The sequence below is a fragment of the Zophobas morio genome, unplaced genomic scaffold (assembly GCF_036711695.1).
Source record: "Zophobas morio isolate AGI-343-1 ecotype UQ-CSIRO unplaced genomic scaffold, CSIRO_AGI_Zmor_V1 ptg000002l, whole genome shotgun sequence".
Taxonomy (NCBI): Eukaryota; Metazoa; Arthropoda; class Insecta; order Coleoptera; family Tenebrionidae; genus Zophobas; species Zophobas morio.
Genome location: NW_026972107.1, coordinates 2,691,286 through 2,708,479, shown reverse-complemented (window position 1 = coordinate 2,708,479; position 17,194 = coordinate 2,691,286). Strand labels below are relative to the sequence as shown.

Sequence of the window (17,194 nt, the reverse complement as noted above, 5' to 3'; positions counted from 1 at the left end):
TACTTTATTTGGTTACTAGTGGTTGAAATGGTTTGTTCTTTGGTTAAATTGAGTCTTTGGTTTGGTTGCTGTGGCCATCTAAAAATGGAACAGTTGGACGTAATTCACCAGAAAACGAAAATAATCACCTTGATTGTAATGATTATTGAATTTGCATTTTTTGGGTTCGTGGAAACTTATCAACGTTTACATTTTGTATAAATAAAACACCCACTGAACCACTATCACTTTTATAAATTGTCGGTAAAATCAGGCGCGGTTTTACCGACTACAAGGGAAGCGTGTATTGCTGGTTGCATAAACCGTGGTAAATGGAAATTTGCGTCGTCTTGTATTTATTTACAAGAACTAAAATTAGCTTTCAGTTTATCTTTTTTTTTTAATAAGCAGAGGCAAACAAACAACACACTAATCAGTCAAATCACTCGTGTAAAATATCGCGATTTATTTCGCTAGAAAGATCCGTGTATTGCTGGTTGCCTATACGGCCACAAATAAACCAATAACACTTCTTTGATTTCTCTTATTTACTAAAAACAACACCAATACGTTTGATATTTTATTAAAAATTAATAATTAGTATCCCTATCCATAAAAATAAATAAATAACAATATAAATTAACCACTGGAGCGTCAGTCTCCTCTTCACAGTCTACGCTTTGACACACCTACAACAACCACGATTAAAACCTTCAACCCTTAAATTAAGTGACAAACCCACCTGCACTCAGTTCGTTCCCACGTCGTCCCCGTCGTGCAAATCTTCTCCCTTCGACACCCACAGGAGCAAGTTTTCGCGCTCCATTTGAAATTGGAATCAACGTCGGCTTTATCCACACAGTCCCTTTCCTCTTCCTGAAACAAAAAATTGTAAAAACCATCAAACTTTCCAGATCCAACTCACTTTATTCGTGCACACACATTTGCACAACGTCGGGTCAAACTTCTGGTCGACGGAACACCGCTTCTTCTCGGGACAGTCGCACTGGCATTCCGTGTCCTCAGGAACGCTGATCCTGCTGCAGAAAACCATCCCCGACTTTTGGTCAGTCGTCCTGACGTAAAAGTCGACGTTGGTGCGCTTTTTGGGGAGGCACTTTTTGCTCCCGGAACACATGCCGCCGCAGCGCTTGACCACGACGGTGTTGGGGATGACTTTGGAGCTGTCGGGGGCGGCTACTTCCACCACCGTGTCTCTAGGGATGCAGCGGATTTTTTTTCTTAGTTCGTTCAAAGAGCGGGTGACGTTGCTGGACTTGCAGCTGACTGAAAAGCCAAAGTGAGTATAAATGTTTTTTTTGGAAAGGGGTGCGGGTTACCTGGAACGGGGTCAATTTTGGCGTTGGTTCTCTTCCTGGAGGTGATTATGGGCGGCATTTTCAAAGCGTAAGTGGGGAACTTGAGGGTGACCTCTGATTTTTCCAAAACGTCGTTTTCCGAGCTGAATTTATTTTTCTTACGCTTGGTGTTGCCCGACGCGCTGAGCAAAACCACGACCACCAAAACTTGGAAAAACTTGATGAATGTACACATTGTAGATGTCTCTTTGATCACGCTTGACAACAAAATGCTCGTGGGTTTCGGGTGTTAACATATACATAAAACTTTGCCAGTTTTTTGCTAAGCGTCGACGTGAAAGTTCTGCAAGATTGCGTCTTGTTGTACGCAATCACAGATGTGCTGAACTGGGGATATTTTTAAATATTTATTACTGCAAGACAATTGTTTACTTTAGAAGAATTAGTGTGATCAAAGATTTAAGTGCACTACAGGGAAATATCAGTTTGACGGTTTCCGGATTGCGGTTATTTATCAACATCACGTTTTTAAACAACTTTATTTAGTTTTTTAACGGTGAGAAATTAGCTATTTATAACGGAACGGGGTTTACTTTATTTGAAATTTTATGGGGAATTTTTGCACGGGTTTACGTCCCATAAAATCTTTTACCCACGATACTAGATTTAGAACAGGGTCGTCGGATAGTTTTTTTAATCGTTTTTACGGATCTCTTGTGCAAACGAAACAACAGCTTTATCCCGCGTTTTGGGGGATCGTGACGCAAACATAATAAATTCTCACGTTTACTTAGGACCCGATAAACCAAAGTGCGTCACAATTCAACCACGTTGCGCAACGGTAGTCACCCGAATTGTCTAAATATTAGAAGGCAATTCCCTGAGGACGCGGTCTTTTTTTTAAGTTTGTAATAACAAACTACAAATAGATCCGCTTCCTGTATTTTTTTTTTTGAATTATTAGAAATTACTCATCCCATTCGAGATCTGTCTCTATCAGAAGAAAAAAAATCTTTTGAAGCCTGATGAGTTGATGGTTTTTGGTATTTTTACTTCGCGAGCGTAAGCTAACGAAGTATAGTAATCGAATTCATCAGCCGAATTGCCACTTTTATGTTTTTCGACGTTTCATGGCCCCTACAGTACGAAAAAAGTAGTCCCCGGTTTCTGTCTGTCTGTCTGTCTGCATCCATTTTTGTTAGACACGTAATCTCCGAAAGATACTCCTATACTTGCAGTATACGAATCCGCTTTCAGTTTCTTCGCTTCACCAGACATTCAATTTTTTTTGGAAATTTTTTGGAAATTGTGGAACCATATGTTACTTATATTTCAACATATCTCGTGAAAGCAATATCGAATTTGTAACTACGGAAGATAGAACCAATTTGAACCACTTTCTTGGAAAATTTTTGGAAATTTTGAACTCACTTTGCATGCTTATTGGACCAGATATCGTGGCGGCGATTTCAGAATCGTAACTAGCGGAAGATTATCTACAATTTAACATCAATTTTCGGTCGATTAAACCAATTTTAACCACTTTTTTGGAAAATTTTTGGAAATTTTGAATTCACTTTGCGTGTTTATTAGATCAGATATCGTGGCGGCGATTTCAGAATCGTAACTAGAGGAAGATTATCTACAATTTGACATCAATTTTCGGTCGATTAAACCAATTTTAATCACTTTTTTGGAAAATTTTTGGAAATTTTGGACTCACTTTGCGTGTTTATTGGACCAGATCTCGTGGGGGCGATTTCAGAATCGTAACTAGCGGAAGATTATCCACAATTTGACATCAATTTTCGGTCGATTAAACCAATTTTAACCACTTTTTTGGAAAATTTTTGGAAATTTTGAGCTCACTTTGCGTGTTTATTGGAGCAGATATCGTGACGGAGATTTCAGAATCGTAACTAGCGTAAAATTATCTACAATTTGACACCAATTTTCGGTCGATTAAACCAATTTTAACAACTTTTTTGGAAAATTTTTGGAAATTTTGAACTCACTTTGCGTGTTTATTGGACGAGATATCGTGACGACGATTTCAGAATCGTAACTAGCATAAGATTATCAACAATTTTACACCAATTTTCGGATGATAGAGCCAATTTTAACCACTTTTTTAGAAAATTTTTGGAAATTTTTAATTCACTTTTCGTCTTAGTTGGACGAGATATCGTGGCGACGATTTCAGAATCGTAACTTTCCGAAGATTATCTATAATTTGACACCAATTTTCGGTCGATTAAACCAATTTTAACCACTTTTTTGGAAATTTTTTGGAAATTTTGAAATCATTTTCCGTCTTTATTGGACCAGATATCGTGACGGCGATTTCAGAATCGTAACTAGCAGAATATTATCTACAACTTGACACCAATTTTCGGTCGATAGAGCCAATTTTAACCACTTTTTTGGAAAATTTTTGGAAACTTTGCATTCACTTTTCGTCTTTATTGGACGAGATACCGTGACGGCGATTTCAGAATCGTAACTAGCCGAAGATTATCTACAATTTGACACCAATTTTCGGTCGACTAAACCAATTTCAATCACTTTTTTGGAAAATTTTTGAAAATTTTGGATTCACTTTGCGTGTTTGTTGGACCAGATATCGTGGGGGCGGTTTCAGAATCGTAACTAGCGGAAAATTATCTACAATTTGACACCAATTTTCGGTCCATTAAACCAATTTTAAAAACTTTTTTGGAAAATTTTTGGAAATTTTGAATTGACTTTTCGTCTTTATTGGACGAGATATTGTGGCGGCGATTTCAGAATCGTAACTAGCGGAAAATTATCTACAATCTGATAGCAATTTTCGGTCGATTGAACCGATTTTAACCCTTTTTTTGGAAAATTTTTGGAAATTTTGAATTCACTTTGCGTGTTTATTAGACCAGATATCGTGGCGGCGATTTCAGAATCGTAACTAGCGGAAAATTATCTACAATTTGACACCAATTTTCGACCGATTAAACCAATTTTAACCACTTTTTTGGAAAATTTTTGGAAATTTTGAATTGACTTTTCGTCTTTATTAGACGAGATATTGTGGCGGCGATTTCAGAATCGTAACTAGCGGAAAATTATCTACAATCTGATAGCAATTTTCGGTCGATTGAACCGATTTTAACTCTTTTTTTGGAAAATTTTTGGAAATTTTTGAATTGACTTTCCGTCTTTATAGGACGAGATATCGTGGCGGCGATTTCAGAATCGTAACTAGCGGAAAATTATCTAAAATTTGATACCAATTTTAGGTCGATTAAACCAATTTTAACCCTTTTTTTGGAAAATTTTTGGAAATTGTTGAATTAACTTTCCATCTTTATTGGACGAGATATCATGACGACGATTTCAAAATCGTTACTAGCGGAAAATTATCTACTATTGGACACCAATTTTCGGTCGATTAAACCAATTTTAACCCTTTTTTTGGAAAATTTTTGGAAATTTTGAATCAACTTTTCGTCCTTATTGTACGAGATATCGTGATGGCGATTTCAAAATCGTAACTAGCGGAAGATTATCTTCAATTTGACACCAATTTTCGGTCGATTAAACCAATTTTAACCACTTTTTTGGAAAATTTTTGGAAATTTTGAATTGACTTTCCGTCTTTATTGGACGAGATATCATGACGACGATTTCAAAATCGTAACTAGCGGAAAATTATCTACAATTTGACACCAATTTTCGGTCGATTAAACCAATTTCACCACTTTTTTGGAAAATTTTTGGAAATTCTGAATTCACTTTTCGTCTTTATTGGACCAGATATCGTGACGGCGATTTTTCAGAATCGTAACTAGCGGAAAATTATCTACAATTTGACAGCAATTTTCAGTCGATGGAACCAACTTTAACCACTTTTTTGGAAAATTTTTGGAAATTTTGAATTCACTTTGCATGTTTATTGGACCAGATATCGTGGGGGCGGTTTCAGAATCGTAACTAGCGGAAAATTATCTACAATTTGACACCAATTTTCAGTAGATTAAACCAATTTTAACCACTTTTTTGGAACATTTTTGGAAATTTTGAATTGACTTTCCGTCTTTATTGGACGAGATATCATGACGACGATTTCAAAATCGTAACTAGCGGAAAATTATCTACAATTTGACACCAATTTTCGGTCGATTAAACCAATTTCAACCACTTTTTTGGAACATTTTTGGAAATTCTGAATTCACTTTTCGTCTTTATTGGACCAGATGTGACGGCGATTTTTCAGAATCGTAACTAGCGGAAAATTATCTACAATTTGACACCAATTTTCAGTCGAATGAACCAACTTTAACCACTTTTTTGGAAAATTTTTGGAAATTCTGAATTCACTTTTCGTCTTTATTGGACCAGATGTGACGGCGATTTTTCAGAATCGTAACTAGCGGAAAATTACCTACAATTTGACACCAATTTTCAGTCGATGGAACCAACTTTAACCACTTTTTTGGAAAATTTTTGGAAATTTTGAATTCACTTTGCATGTTTATTGGACCAGATATCGTAGGGGCGGTTTCAGAATCGTAACTTGCGGAAAATTATCTACAATTTGACACCAATTTTCAGTAGATTAAACCAATTTTAACCACTTTTTTGGAACATTTTTGGAAATTTTGAATTCACATTTCGTCTTTATTGGACGAGATATCATGACGACGATTTCAAAATCGTAACTAGCGGAAAATTATCTACAATTTGACACCAATTTTCGATCGATTAAACCAATTTTAACTACTTTTTTGGAAAATATTTGGAAATTTTGAATTGACTTTCCGTCTTTATTTGACGAGATATCGTGACGGGGATTTCAAAATCGTAACTAGCGGAAGATTATCTACAATTTGACACCAATTTTCGGTCGACTAAACCAATTTCAATCACTTTTTTGGAAAATTTTTGAAAATTTTGGATTCACTTTGCGTGTTTGTTGGACCAGATATCGTGGGGGCGGTTTCAGAATCGTAACTAGCGGAAAATTATCTACAATTTGACACCAATTTTCGATCGATTAAACCAATTTTAACTACTTTTTTGGAAAATATTTGGAAATTTTGAATTGACTTTCCGTCTTTATTTGACGAGATATCGTGACGGCGATTTCAAAATCATAACTAGCGGAAGATTATTTACAATTTTACACCAATTTTCGTTCGATTAATCCAATTTTAAACATTTTTTTGAAAAATGTTTGGAAATTTTTGAATTGACTTTCCGTCTTTATAGGACGAGATATCGTGGCGGCGATTTCAGAACCGTAACTAGCGGAAGATTGTATACAATTTGACACCAATTTTCCCTCGATTAAACAAATTTTAATCAGTTTTTTGGAAAATTTTTGGAAATTTTGAATTCACTTTGCGTGTTTATTGGACCAGATATCGTGACGGCGATTTCAGAATCGTAACTAGCGGAAGATTATATACAATTTGACACCAATTTTCCGTCGATTAAACAAATTTTATTCAGGTTTTTGGAAAATTTTTGGAAATTTTGAATTCACTTTCCGTGTTTATTGGAATAGATATCGGAACGACGATTTCAGATTTGTGGCTGATGGAAAATTATTTACAATTTTACACCAATTCTCGGGCGATTGAATCCATTTTAGCCATCTTTTTGGGAAATTTTTGGAAATTTTGAATTCACTTTTCATGATTATTGGAGCCGATATCCTGATGGCGATCTAAAATTTGTAACTGGCGGAGTGTTATCTACAATTTGACACCAATTTTTAGTCGATCGAACCAATTTTAACTTTTTGGAATTTTTTGATAATTTGGGAATGATATTTTACCTTTATTTCATGAAACCCAATAATTGTAAAATCGAAAAATTATGAAATCGTCAAAATTGTAACATTGAAAGAAAAATTGAAAACTGAAAACACGAAAAATTAAAAATCGAAAAATTGAAAAATTGAATAAATGAATGCGTTTTAAAATCCAATAATTGAAAAATGGAAAAATTGCAAAACTGTAAAACTGAAAAGGTGAAAAATTTTAAAATCCTAAATACTATTACGTTTAAAACTAAGAGAATTGCAAATAAAAAATTGAAGAAACGGTAAATTGAAAAATCGGGAAACCGAAAAATTTTAAACTGAAAAGACGAAAATGTTAAAATCTAATTACTGAAAATTCGCAAAATTGAAAAATCCGAAAATTGAAAAATTTCACATTGAATAAATGAAAAATTTTAAAATGAGAACTCGAGTAGTTGCAAGTCGTAAAATTGAAGGAACCGTAAAGAAATGAACAACTGAAAAATTGCACATCAAAAAGTTGAATAAACTGAAATAGAAATGTTCAAAAACTGAAAAAATAAAGAAGCTAAAAAACCGAAACAAAAAATTACAGATAGAAAAATTGAAAACTCGAGAAACGCAAATCGAAGAATTGAAAAATTAAGAAGTTGAAAAATTTTAATCTGAAAACAAAAAATTACAAATTGGAAAACTGAAGAAACCAAAAAAAGAAAAACTGAAGAAGTGAAAAGTTCAAGTCAAATTTTTTCTTCATCGGAGTTGGTTTAGATGACGATGCTTGAAGAAAGTAGCTCAAAACCGAACACTTAAGTGAAAAAAGAAATAAATTGACTTATTCAAGATCTTTTCGTGCCAAAAACGATGAAAATTAGTTTCTTGCACCCCTATAAAAAAATCTGCACGAATTACTAACCTGAACACTTGAACTTTGTAGTTAGTGGCTAAATGTCAACGTTAAGAGACATCGTGTCAAAAATGAAAAAATTTCGAATCGATTTCCCTCTTTTCGACCGTCGTAAAATAAGACCATCCTGAATGAATTCCTCATTAAAAATACAAGACGTCTTACGCATCCAGACGACACCGCAGGCGCACAATGAACGTTCGATCGATTCCGAAGGGGTAGCACCCTCGTATTAGTCACTCTCATTTATAGTTTCCTTCTAAAAATCACTCAGTCTATTTTTACGTTCCGCAAACATAATAAAATAAAATGATACGTGCATGGTGCTAGAAAATAACCCTCAACTTAACACATAAAATGGCGTTCGCAAATAATCCCGCGCTGAAAACCCCAACTGTCCTCGAGCAGTTACTCGAGGAGATCAATTTCCAACGTACAAAAGAAATGCGCCAACTTCTCAAAGATGGTAAACCACGACGACTCTCTAATAAAACCCCAAGTAAAATTTATTTCTAGACTCGGGTTTCGTGATGCTGCAAGGAACGACGTACTGGACGGATTTGTTCGTGAGGCACTTCTTGTTCCAAAACGAATCGACGATAGACTGCGACGATTTGTTGTTTTTCGTTAGGAAGAAACACGTGAAGGGGTCACCTAGGTATCTCCCGAAGTTCGAGGTATTTATTCAAGTAAAATTCTTCAAACGCGGACGGTATATTTGTTGTAGACTGAAGTGGACGTGTTTCGGAAAGATAGTCGAAAATTGCCAATCGGCGACCCCGACATCGACTGGGAGGAAACTGTGTACTTGAACCTCATCATCCACCAGTTCGAATACACCCTAACACTAGCCATTTGTACGAGGACTAGCCCCAAAGAGCTCCAAGTGCTCAAACGCCACTCGCAGAAAGTCTACGCTTCGCCTAGTAGACGAAGAATGGACACCAAAGGCGAAGTCGAGGAGATCACGTACCCTCACATCTGCTTCATGGTGGATAATTTCGACGAAGTGTTCCACGACATTCTGGTGCGCGATGGGGAGATGGTTTGCGTGGAGCTGGTGGCGGCAGATCGCGCCGGCACCGTCCAAGGGGTGATCTTCTTGGGGTCCATTCGCTACGACGCGCTGAAGAAAGTCTACGATTCTAGGGTAGGTATATCAACCTTGGTGTCTACGCCTACTTGTCTAACTACTAAAAACTTGCAGCAGTCAAGTCTGAGCACCAAAATGGCCCAACGAATGACGTTCGGTCTATTCTCAAACTCCAGCAGCCAAAGATGCGAATTCGTTAGGATGAAGGGGCCTCAAGGCAAGGGGCATGCCGAGATGGCCGTGACGAAGCCCAAAGGTTCGGGGGTGGAAACCCCCACGTCCGAACCGGGGTTCTGTGCCACGGACATGTGGGACTCGGATTGGGACGAGGACCCCGAGGACTTCTACGTGTACAGGAACCAAAGGAGACTCAGCGACCCCAGCGCCAACATCAACAACTTCGTGCGCGGCGGGTGGAAGTCCAAGCTCGACGCCAAGTCCAGGTCGGAGAACGAAGGCCTGGACTGCATCGACAACGGCGTGAGCGAGATAGAAGCCGGGGATTTGCGGGACGGTGAGTATCCCGCTTGCTCTCATAGTTTCAATTGGATAAAAGAAGCAGGACTAGAGTCACGAAATTGTGTGTAGTAGTTAGAGAGTTAATTCCTTCTTCTTTGGTTGTAGAGAGGTCCGGTCCTGCTTCTACATCCAAGTCAACTTGCTGCGGGTGTTTCCAAAAGAGAAAAAGGGGGTCGATTACGCTGTTGGAGATGTACAGTAGGAAGTGCCTGGACCCGGCCAAGTGCGCCCAAAGGGCGCCCCTGGGACCCCCCGATAACAAATGCTCGTGCCGCCCACAAATTAACAATCTCATGAACCAGTCCGAGTACGAAGTAGGCAAAGAGAAAAACAAATCGCGCAAGACGAAGAAGACGAAACAGATCCGCGAGAACGCGAACAACTACACGGAGTTCGAGTTCGCTGATGATGCCATCAGTCTGAACAACGAAACGTTCGAGGAGCGGCCGTCCAGCCGCAATTCGAACTCGTCGCTGAAAGAGCCGTCGGCCACCGACAATCCCTACATTACCGTGAACGGCAAAGAAGAACTCCCTTGCGTCGAGGAAATCAGAAAGTATTGCATATCGGACAATATATCACTCGCGGCGAAAAGCTGCGACCCTAAGACTGAACCCAAAATTGTTATCACCCCCCAGCCGGACAATGTAAATAACGATCGAATCAAAGTCAATAGGAACTTTGACGGCAACTACAACAAGCTGAGCATTAAGAGCATCTACAGCTATTGCACTTTACCCAAAAACAAAAAGCTCGTCAACAACCACAAGAACTACTGGTTTAGGCATGTCGTTCCGCCTAAGCGGATCACGCCCGACGGGACGCACATTTACTATTGGTGCGACTTACATAAAAGGGGACATAACGGTAAATGAGCTTTTCGGTGTCGAGGCGCATCGATCCGGGACGAAAATAAAGTGACCTTCTTTGTTATAGAGTTGGACGATGGCGCCTACAACCCATTGTGGACGATGCGGGGGTTCACGCAGACGTTCCACTTCTGGAAGGAGAACAAAAGGGCGCAATCGGTGCCCTTGAACGCTTTCCTCACGTACGTGACGCTGCCTTGGTGGAGCATTGCCAAAGGTTCGTGAACAATCGATTTGTCGTCAATAGTTCACTACAAAAACCATAAGAAATCTAGAACAGCTTGAGGTTTAGTTTAACCTTGTTTATTCTCTACGCAACTTATAAACAATGACGTATTTTGTCTCCTTCAAGTTTCGACATACGATTGATCTGCTCTTCTCTTTTCAGACATACTCGACCACCGAGAAGGTCCCATCCTGACGTTCTAGTACATTTTAAAAGGCACCGATCCGTTGAAACCACAATTTCGCAAACTTTCTAGTTTATCTGTGATTTTTATAACATTTAGTTGGAAACATACAATTCAAACCTAATATAAGATTTCTGCGCCAGGTTTGAGCTGTGATATTAATTTAATACACTAAATGTATGTTTATTACAATAAATTGAACGTTCTTTCATTGTGTTTTGTTCCGAGAAGATCCACATTATTTTGATAAACATAGGTCAAGTAGATAAAAAGGTCCGCACGATAAAAGCGTCGGTTTAGTCCAACCGCATCAGTAACACTGTGGAAATGTTCAAACTATTACTCTTTCTTTTCTTTGTGTCTTCAATTTGGGCTTGCTCTCGCGAGCCCAGCGTCTACCACTCGAAAGTCGCTAAACTACGAGGCGACAATGGCTACCAAATCAAGATCAACGAAGACCCAGCTAAATACGTCCCTGGAAAAGTATACACACGTAAGAATCATCAAACCGTTCGCCTAGTAACTAACAGACTCTTCTTCAGTATATATAATGGGTTCCCGAACCTACGCCAAACTCCAACACTTCCGACGTTTCACAATCAACGTCGAAGCCACCAGCGACCCTGGAAACTTATCTCCGCAACGAGTCGGCAGTTTCCAGCTTTTCGGCGACTCCATCTCGAAATTCAACGAAGAATGCATCAACACGATCTCCGAGAACAACGAACTACCCAAAACCGAAGCGTACCTCATGTGGACGGCGCCCCCACCAGGCTCGGGCTGCGTCACCTTCAAAGCCATGGTACTAGAAGACTCGACCCACTGGTACGCAGACGAAGGCAACCTCTCCAAGACCTTCTGCGAACAAACCGAACAAGACGTCAAGTTTGACGAAAACAACGACTGCTGCGCTTGCGATGAAGCCAAATATAACGTAGGTACTAAAAGCTCAGTTCAAAGACCTAAATATGTCTTTGTAGATGATCTTTGAGGGGATTTGGTCCAACAAAACTCACCCCAAAGATTTTCCGTTTTCGTTGTGGCTGACGCACTTTTCAGACGTAATCGGGGCTTCGCATGAGAAAAATTTCACTTTCTGGGGGGAAGGGCAAATCGCGTCTGAAGGTTTCAGGAGCTTGGCGGAGTGGGGCTCTGTGAGACTAATGGAAACTGAATTAAGGGCAAAGAGTAAATATCTAAGGACTATTATTAAAGCCGCTGGGTTGTGGTACCCCAATGTCAATACAAACACGTCGGCTAACTTCAGGGTGGATCGTAGGCACCACTTAATCTCGCTAAGTTCCATGTTTGGTAACTATATCGTCGGTACTTGATGGAATGACAATCACGTGTTCGTAGGACCCTCTCCGGATTGGGTGGTGGGTGTCAACGGGCTCAACTTGTGCTTGAAGAACTGCAGCTGGATTGAAAATCTGGTCATAGATTTGTTTCCTTACGATGCTGGTACTGACGATGGTATTTCCTACATGGTACGTATTCTCGAAGTGTGTAATTCCAACTAATTTTGAATAGTCTCCGAATGCCGAAACGTCACCCAGAGAGCGAATGTACCGAATCACCACTAAGTACCCAGAGGATCCAAGAGCACCGTTTTATAACCCGTCTAAGAACGAAATGGTTCCTTTAGCAAAATTGTACTTAAAACGAGAGAAACTAATTCCGAAGAACTGCGACGAGAATTTCCTCAATGCGCAGCTTGACGTCAGCGAGAATACTGAAGAAGTCAGCAGACGTAACACCTAGAAACTGTTTCAATCCGCTAGTAATAACGAAATTTTAGCTGAGTGTGCCGTCACCGAGTACAACCAATGGAGCGAATGCTCCGTGACTTGTGGTAAAGGCTTGAGAATGCGAAGTCGTGAGTACGTGATGCCCCAAAAAGCCAAGATGTTCCAGTGCAACAGACAACTAATCTCGAAGGAGATGTGTGTAGCAGCTGTAGCAGAATGTGAAAGCAGTGGCACCGATGTTGAAGAATCCATTGAAGACACTCCTCTCCCTGACAACGAAGGAATCTGTGCCACTTCCCCTTGGGGTCCTTGGTCCGAGTGTTCCGCCACCTGTGGCATAGGTTTCAAAATGCGAACCCGCCTCTTCATCGACAGAATGGGACGCAAAAAGTGCCCCCACATCACCACAGTTGAAAAAGAGAAGTGCATGAGCCCCCCTTGTACCGCCGAACAAGTAGAAATCCCAGATCCCATGTGTCCCACCACGAACTGGAGCGACTGGAGCCCTTGCAGCGCCTCGTGTGGTAAAGGAGTCCGACTAAGAACCAGATTACTCTTGGTGGAACCGTCTTTGCAACAGAAATGTAGTTCCAGGGTGGAACTAGTCCAACAAGCGCCTTGTATGGAGACCCCTGATTGTACCATCGACATGGCTACTGCTAAAGGTGGGTACTTCGGTAACGCGTTATTGTTGTTGTTGATTTACAAACTTCTAGTGATTTGTATGCAAGAAAGTGAGGCAGGACCGTGCAGCGGATATTTCAATCGATGGTACTTTGAACCCAGGAAGATGATGTGCGTACCGTTCATCTATGGGGGTTGTAGAGGCAACAGGAATAATTTCTTGACGGGGCAAGAGTGTATGGACACTTGTCAAGTAGTCAGAGGTACAAATACGATGACTCCCTTATTTGGATTTTTTGATTTTTGGTTTCTAGATGCTTTGAAAGGAAATTTGAATGGTGGTAGCTCGAACCCAGCTGTGTTAACGTCAAATGGCGGGTACAATGAACCTATTGATTGTATGGTCACGGAGTGGTCAAATTGGTCTACGTGTAACGTGGCTTGTGGTTTTGGTATTTCTGAAAAGTTTAGGATGGTGAAGAGACCAGCGGCGAATGGTGGAAGACCTTGTCCTGTCAGACTTGTCAAAACGAGGAGATGTAGAGGACCACCATGTGTTCAATAAAAGAAATAGACAGTAGACACCTGTGTTGATAACGTTGCATATTTTTGTAAATTCTTTATTTCAATATAGTTCAAAACTGCTAAATTTATAACAGTTATTTATTCAACTAGAGGGTAATAAGCGAGTGGAATTAAAAATAGGCGAGATCGTTAATCGCTATTATCCCACGTGTTGATTACAATATTTTTTCGACGATCGTAATTTGCGTAATTGGTATGCAACCAACAATATTTTGATTTTTCTGTCGAGTTTATTTTATTTAAATTTGTCTCCCAATACATTTTTGATTAAAAAACACCCTGTTTATTCAACTTTTAAATATCGCGTTAATTTTAAAAGACTTTGAAATTGAAATAACAAACTTTATTAGATTGGTATGCAACCAACAATACATTGCCATTTCTGTCGACTTTAGTTTAATTGTTGAGTAAGACTCATTAAATCAATCATAAATTTGTTCGTAATTTTCACATTAATAAACCATCGTCGGAAAATGTTTTTGGTGTCGACATAAAGCATAAAACTTATAAATAGAATAAAAAAATAAAATTCTGTGACGTAACAACGTCCATTAATCATCCTCGCGCCAAAATTCAAACCCCCAACTTGACATAACATCTGACACCTCCTCATCCTAACCTCCAATCATTTCGACCAAAAAGTTGTTTGTTTATTGCGCCAAAATTCGTATTTAAACCAACCAAAAATGAAAACTTGCCTCTTTTGCAGAAACACTCGCATTTTCAACATCCACAACGACTACGGCAACAGCAGCCACACTGCAAAAGACGACATGTTACAATTTTTTGGTTACCAGGTAGGCAAAATAAACATTGAAAAACCAACAACAACCCCTTCACCTGCAGATAGAAAGCCACCTCAGGCCCGACGATGCCATCTGCAACCTCTGCATGAACATAATGGACAACGTCGCCAAGCTCAAACGCCGCCTCCTGCCACTGATTTTCCGTTCAGAACCCTCGTACATGGAAGATTGCAAACCAATCAACTTCGGCAAAAAGTGGGACGTTTTCGCGTCGATGAACTTCGAAGAGGAGGACCCCTTTCTGGAGTCGCGCAGCCCCACGCCTAGCAATTTGTTGAAATGTAAACGAATCGTGCCGTACGAGAGCCCCATCGAGATGAAAATCGCGGAAATCGAGCGCCACCGGAGCTTAAGTAAAATTGTGTTATTATGTGGTGTGAAGGTGTAAATGGTGGTTTTAGGTCGCACCAGCGTGGCGAAATCCGAAGCCGAGAGCGAAATCGTCAACGCGTTTTCGAAAAAGCGCGCTCGGAGGCGGAAACGGGGGCACAATTGGTCGCGCCGGAAAACCGGGAGGTACTCATCGGCGAGCACTAACACGAGGCGCAGTGGGAGCACGTCGAGTCGGAGAACGCGGTCGAGGCCCGTGAGCACCATGTCAATAATGAGTACGGATTCGTACGAGAGTTTTTATCCTCCAGCCATGAACGTGGCGTCACCCGCTATGCCTAGGTCGGAAGAAAGTAGTTTACGGTATTTGGATGGGTGTTTACAGAATAAACGGACGAGGTCTGTGTCAAAGCGTCAAGAGGAGGAAATTCAGCTATTTTTTAAAGAAGACGAGTTATATGAGTGTGGGGAGGAGGATTGTTCGTTTATTAGCGAGGATATTGATGTGTTGGCACAACACAAAATCAGTAGGCATAGGCAACTGGCGCTCTTTTGGTGTAACTTCTGTGGGAAAAAATACACGTCGGGGTATGATCTTCTATGGTGTTGTTATGTTTTGATTGGATGATTTTTTTTAGTGAAGATCTTGAGATTCATAAAAGGACGCACTCGGAGCAATACGCGTGCGTGATTTGTCACAAGGAGTTTTACTACGACCGGGATCTTCTGGATCATTGGCAGGAACACGTCAAAAAGTCTGTACCTTGTAAAATTTGTGGGAAGAGGTTTGTGGATAAGGCTATTTGTAATAAACACCAAAAAAATGTTCATAGGAGGAAAATTCCCAGTCGGATTGATTATGATAAAGTTGTTGAGTCAAACAGTAAACAGAGTAATGGTTTTGAGGTTAGAATCCTGGTCCAGGATGGGGTTAGTTTGCTTGAAGACTAGTATCAGGGGCAATAATTTCAAATCACTTCAAGTGTCTTGTATTTTATGACTTCTATGAAGTTTGATATTGTTAAGGCCGTCATCAATGTCAAAGTTTATCACGAAATTGTTTAATTACCGTTTTTATTTACAAATGTACAATTTTATGCAACTTTAAGTAGCACGTTGTCGAAAATTAAGTGTAAAACTTGCAAATTCTCATTATGGTTTTACTGAGCTATTTTATTACCCATTGTCCAATTAATTTGTTATTAGGGTGATATTGTTTTTGATAAGAATAAAAACCGATTACGGAGTGCGTCACACCCATATCACTTTCTATTTTTAAACTAAAGAAAAAATATTTTATGTGTAATTTTTGAATAAATTTATTCAAAAGTAAACTGATTTTGATTTTTTCAAAATTGGACTCAAAAAATGACATTTCAAACACAGAAGTGAGGTTAGGTGCATGTTTTTTACCAGGAATGATAATCGACGGGTGAAAAGCACAAAAATTGATATTTTGACCAAAACCCAGATCAACTGCGTTAAAACTAATTTGTGGTAGCGAAAGACGCAACACCTCGAAAGTTCTGGTAAGTTTGCGCAACGTTGTGTCAGTTTAGGTTATCTTGTGTCGCAGCTAGGAAAATTTATTTTCCGCGATGGTGAAAATCGGGCTTCAAATTAAAGCCAGTTTGGAGCACGTCGAAGAATTGTACACGAGCCACCCCAATTATACTTTTTTGTTGAAACTAAAGTGTCTCAATTGTGGCGAGACGTCCGATAAGTGGCACGGCGTCACCGAGTCGGAAACTTTTCCCACGAAAATCGGAAAATCCGAGACTCACTATTCGGCCAAGTGTAAGCTGTGTGGGAGGGACAATAGTCTTGATATTATCGAAGGGAGCAACGGTAGCGCGTTGGTAACTGTAGCGCTCTGGTAACAGAATCAAATTAAATTTTAGGTAAATACACGAGCGAGGACCAGGAGAAATTTCAAACCATCGTGGTTTTTGACTGCCGGGGGATCGAGCCCGTGGATTTCTCCCCCAGCGACGGTTGGATCGCCAAAATCGAACAAAGCGGCAAAATTTTCGCCGACGTAGACCTCAACGAGAAGGAATGGGTAGAGTATGACGACAAAATCAAAGAGTCTGTAGGCGTCTACGATCTACAGTCGAATTTTATTAAGATTAAATAAAATATGTATAATAGAAGGTATCACACTAATTTCAGAACCTTATCAACATACCTACATATAGGTGATTTAATGTCTATACTAAT

General features: G+C 39.7%; 6 protein-coding genes across 9 annotated transcripts in view; 4 read left to right on the top strand and 2 right to left on the bottom strand.

Moving 5' to 3' along the window:
• LOC135124321 (uncharacterized) overlaps positions 1-244 on the bottom strand; it is a 39,892-nt gene extending 39,648 nt beyond the window's left edge. Inside the window, exons 1-2 of the mRNA XM_064049300.1 lie at positions 129-244; positions 4-78 (exon numbers count right to left, since the gene is read on the bottom strand). The gene's annotated coding sequence lies outside the window, so the exon portion shown is untranslated. The remainder of the gene's footprint in view (positions 1-3; positions 79-128) is intronic.
• A 302-nt stretch (positions 245-546) lies between these two features.
• On the bottom strand, positions 547-1,778 carry LOC135135392 (balbiani ring protein 3-like). Its single transcript, XM_064064463.1, has 4 exons — positions 1,320-1,778; positions 905-1,266; positions 722-855; positions 547-668 (listed from the first exon to the last, which is right to left on the bottom strand). Exons 1-4 carry the CDS (start codon positions 1,531-1,533, stop codon positions 653-655), a joined length of 726 nt encoding a protein of 241 aa, XP_063920533.1. The 5' UTR covers positions 1,534-1,778; the 3' UTR covers positions 547-652.
• Positions 1,779-7,880: 6,102 nt separating this feature from the next.
• LOC135124334 (uncharacterized protein KIAA0930 homolog) lies at positions 7,881-11,090 on the top strand. Of its 3 annotated transcripts, none has more exons than XM_064049336.1 (7): positions 7,881-8,453; positions 8,504-8,664; positions 8,715-9,137; positions 9,198-9,594; positions 9,705-10,466; positions 10,536-10,685; positions 10,857-11,090. In XM_064049336.1, exons 1-7 carry the CDS (start codon positions 8,345-8,347, stop codon positions 10,895-10,897), a joined length of 2,043 nt encoding a protein of 680 aa, XP_063905406.1. In that variant the 5' UTR covers positions 7,881-8,344; the 3' UTR covers positions 10,898-11,090. The 3 variants fall into 3 exon arrangements, with proteins under 3 accessions (XP_063905406.1, XP_063905397.1, XP_063905415.1); XM_064049327.1 differs by having other exon boundaries at positions 7,883-8,453; positions 9,195-9,594; XM_064049345.1 differs by lacking the exon at positions 9,705-10,466 and having other exon boundaries at positions 7,891-8,453; positions 9,195-9,594.
• An 80-nt stretch (positions 11,091-11,170) lies between these two features.
• On the top strand, positions 11,171-13,909 carry LOC135124327 (spondin-1). The gene is made up of 8 exons (XM_064049312.1): positions 11,171-11,371; positions 11,421-11,812; positions 11,859-12,189; positions 12,238-12,368; positions 12,412-12,631; positions 12,680-13,294; positions 13,346-13,516; positions 13,568-13,909. The coding sequence occupies exons 1-8, from the start codon at positions 11,206-11,208 to the stop codon at positions 13,816-13,818; spliced, it is 2,277 nt and encodes a 758-aa protein (XP_063905382.1). The 5' UTR covers positions 11,171-11,205; the 3' UTR covers positions 13,819-13,909.
• Positions 13,910-14,423: 514 nt separating this feature from the next.
• On the top strand, positions 14,424-16,151 carry LOC135124290 (zinc finger protein 549-like). Of its 2 annotated transcripts, XM_064049262.1 has the most exons (5): positions 14,424-14,635; positions 14,685-14,997; positions 15,046-15,562; positions 15,613-15,759; positions 15,808-16,151. In XM_064049262.1, the coding sequence occupies exons 1-5, from the start codon at positions 14,525-14,527 to the stop codon at positions 15,923-15,925; spliced, it is 1,206 nt and encodes a 401-aa protein (XP_063905332.1). In that variant the 5' UTR covers positions 14,424-14,524; the 3' UTR covers positions 15,926-16,151. The 2 variants fall into 2 exon arrangements, with proteins under 2 accessions (XP_063905332.1, XP_063905324.1); XM_064049254.1 differs by having other exon boundaries at positions 15,613-16,151.
• Positions 16,152-16,348: 197 nt separating this feature from the next.
• Positions 16,349-17,127, top strand: LOC135124313 (UPF0587 protein GA18326). Its single transcript, XM_064049286.1, has 3 exons — positions 16,349-16,503; positions 16,551-16,822; positions 16,876-17,127. Exons 2-3 carry the CDS (start codon positions 16,573-16,575, stop codon positions 17,109-17,111), a joined length of 486 nt encoding a protein of 161 aa, XP_063905356.1. The 5' UTR covers positions 16,349-16,503; positions 16,551-16,572; the 3' UTR covers positions 17,112-17,127.
• Positions 17,128-17,194: the final 67 nt, after the last annotated feature.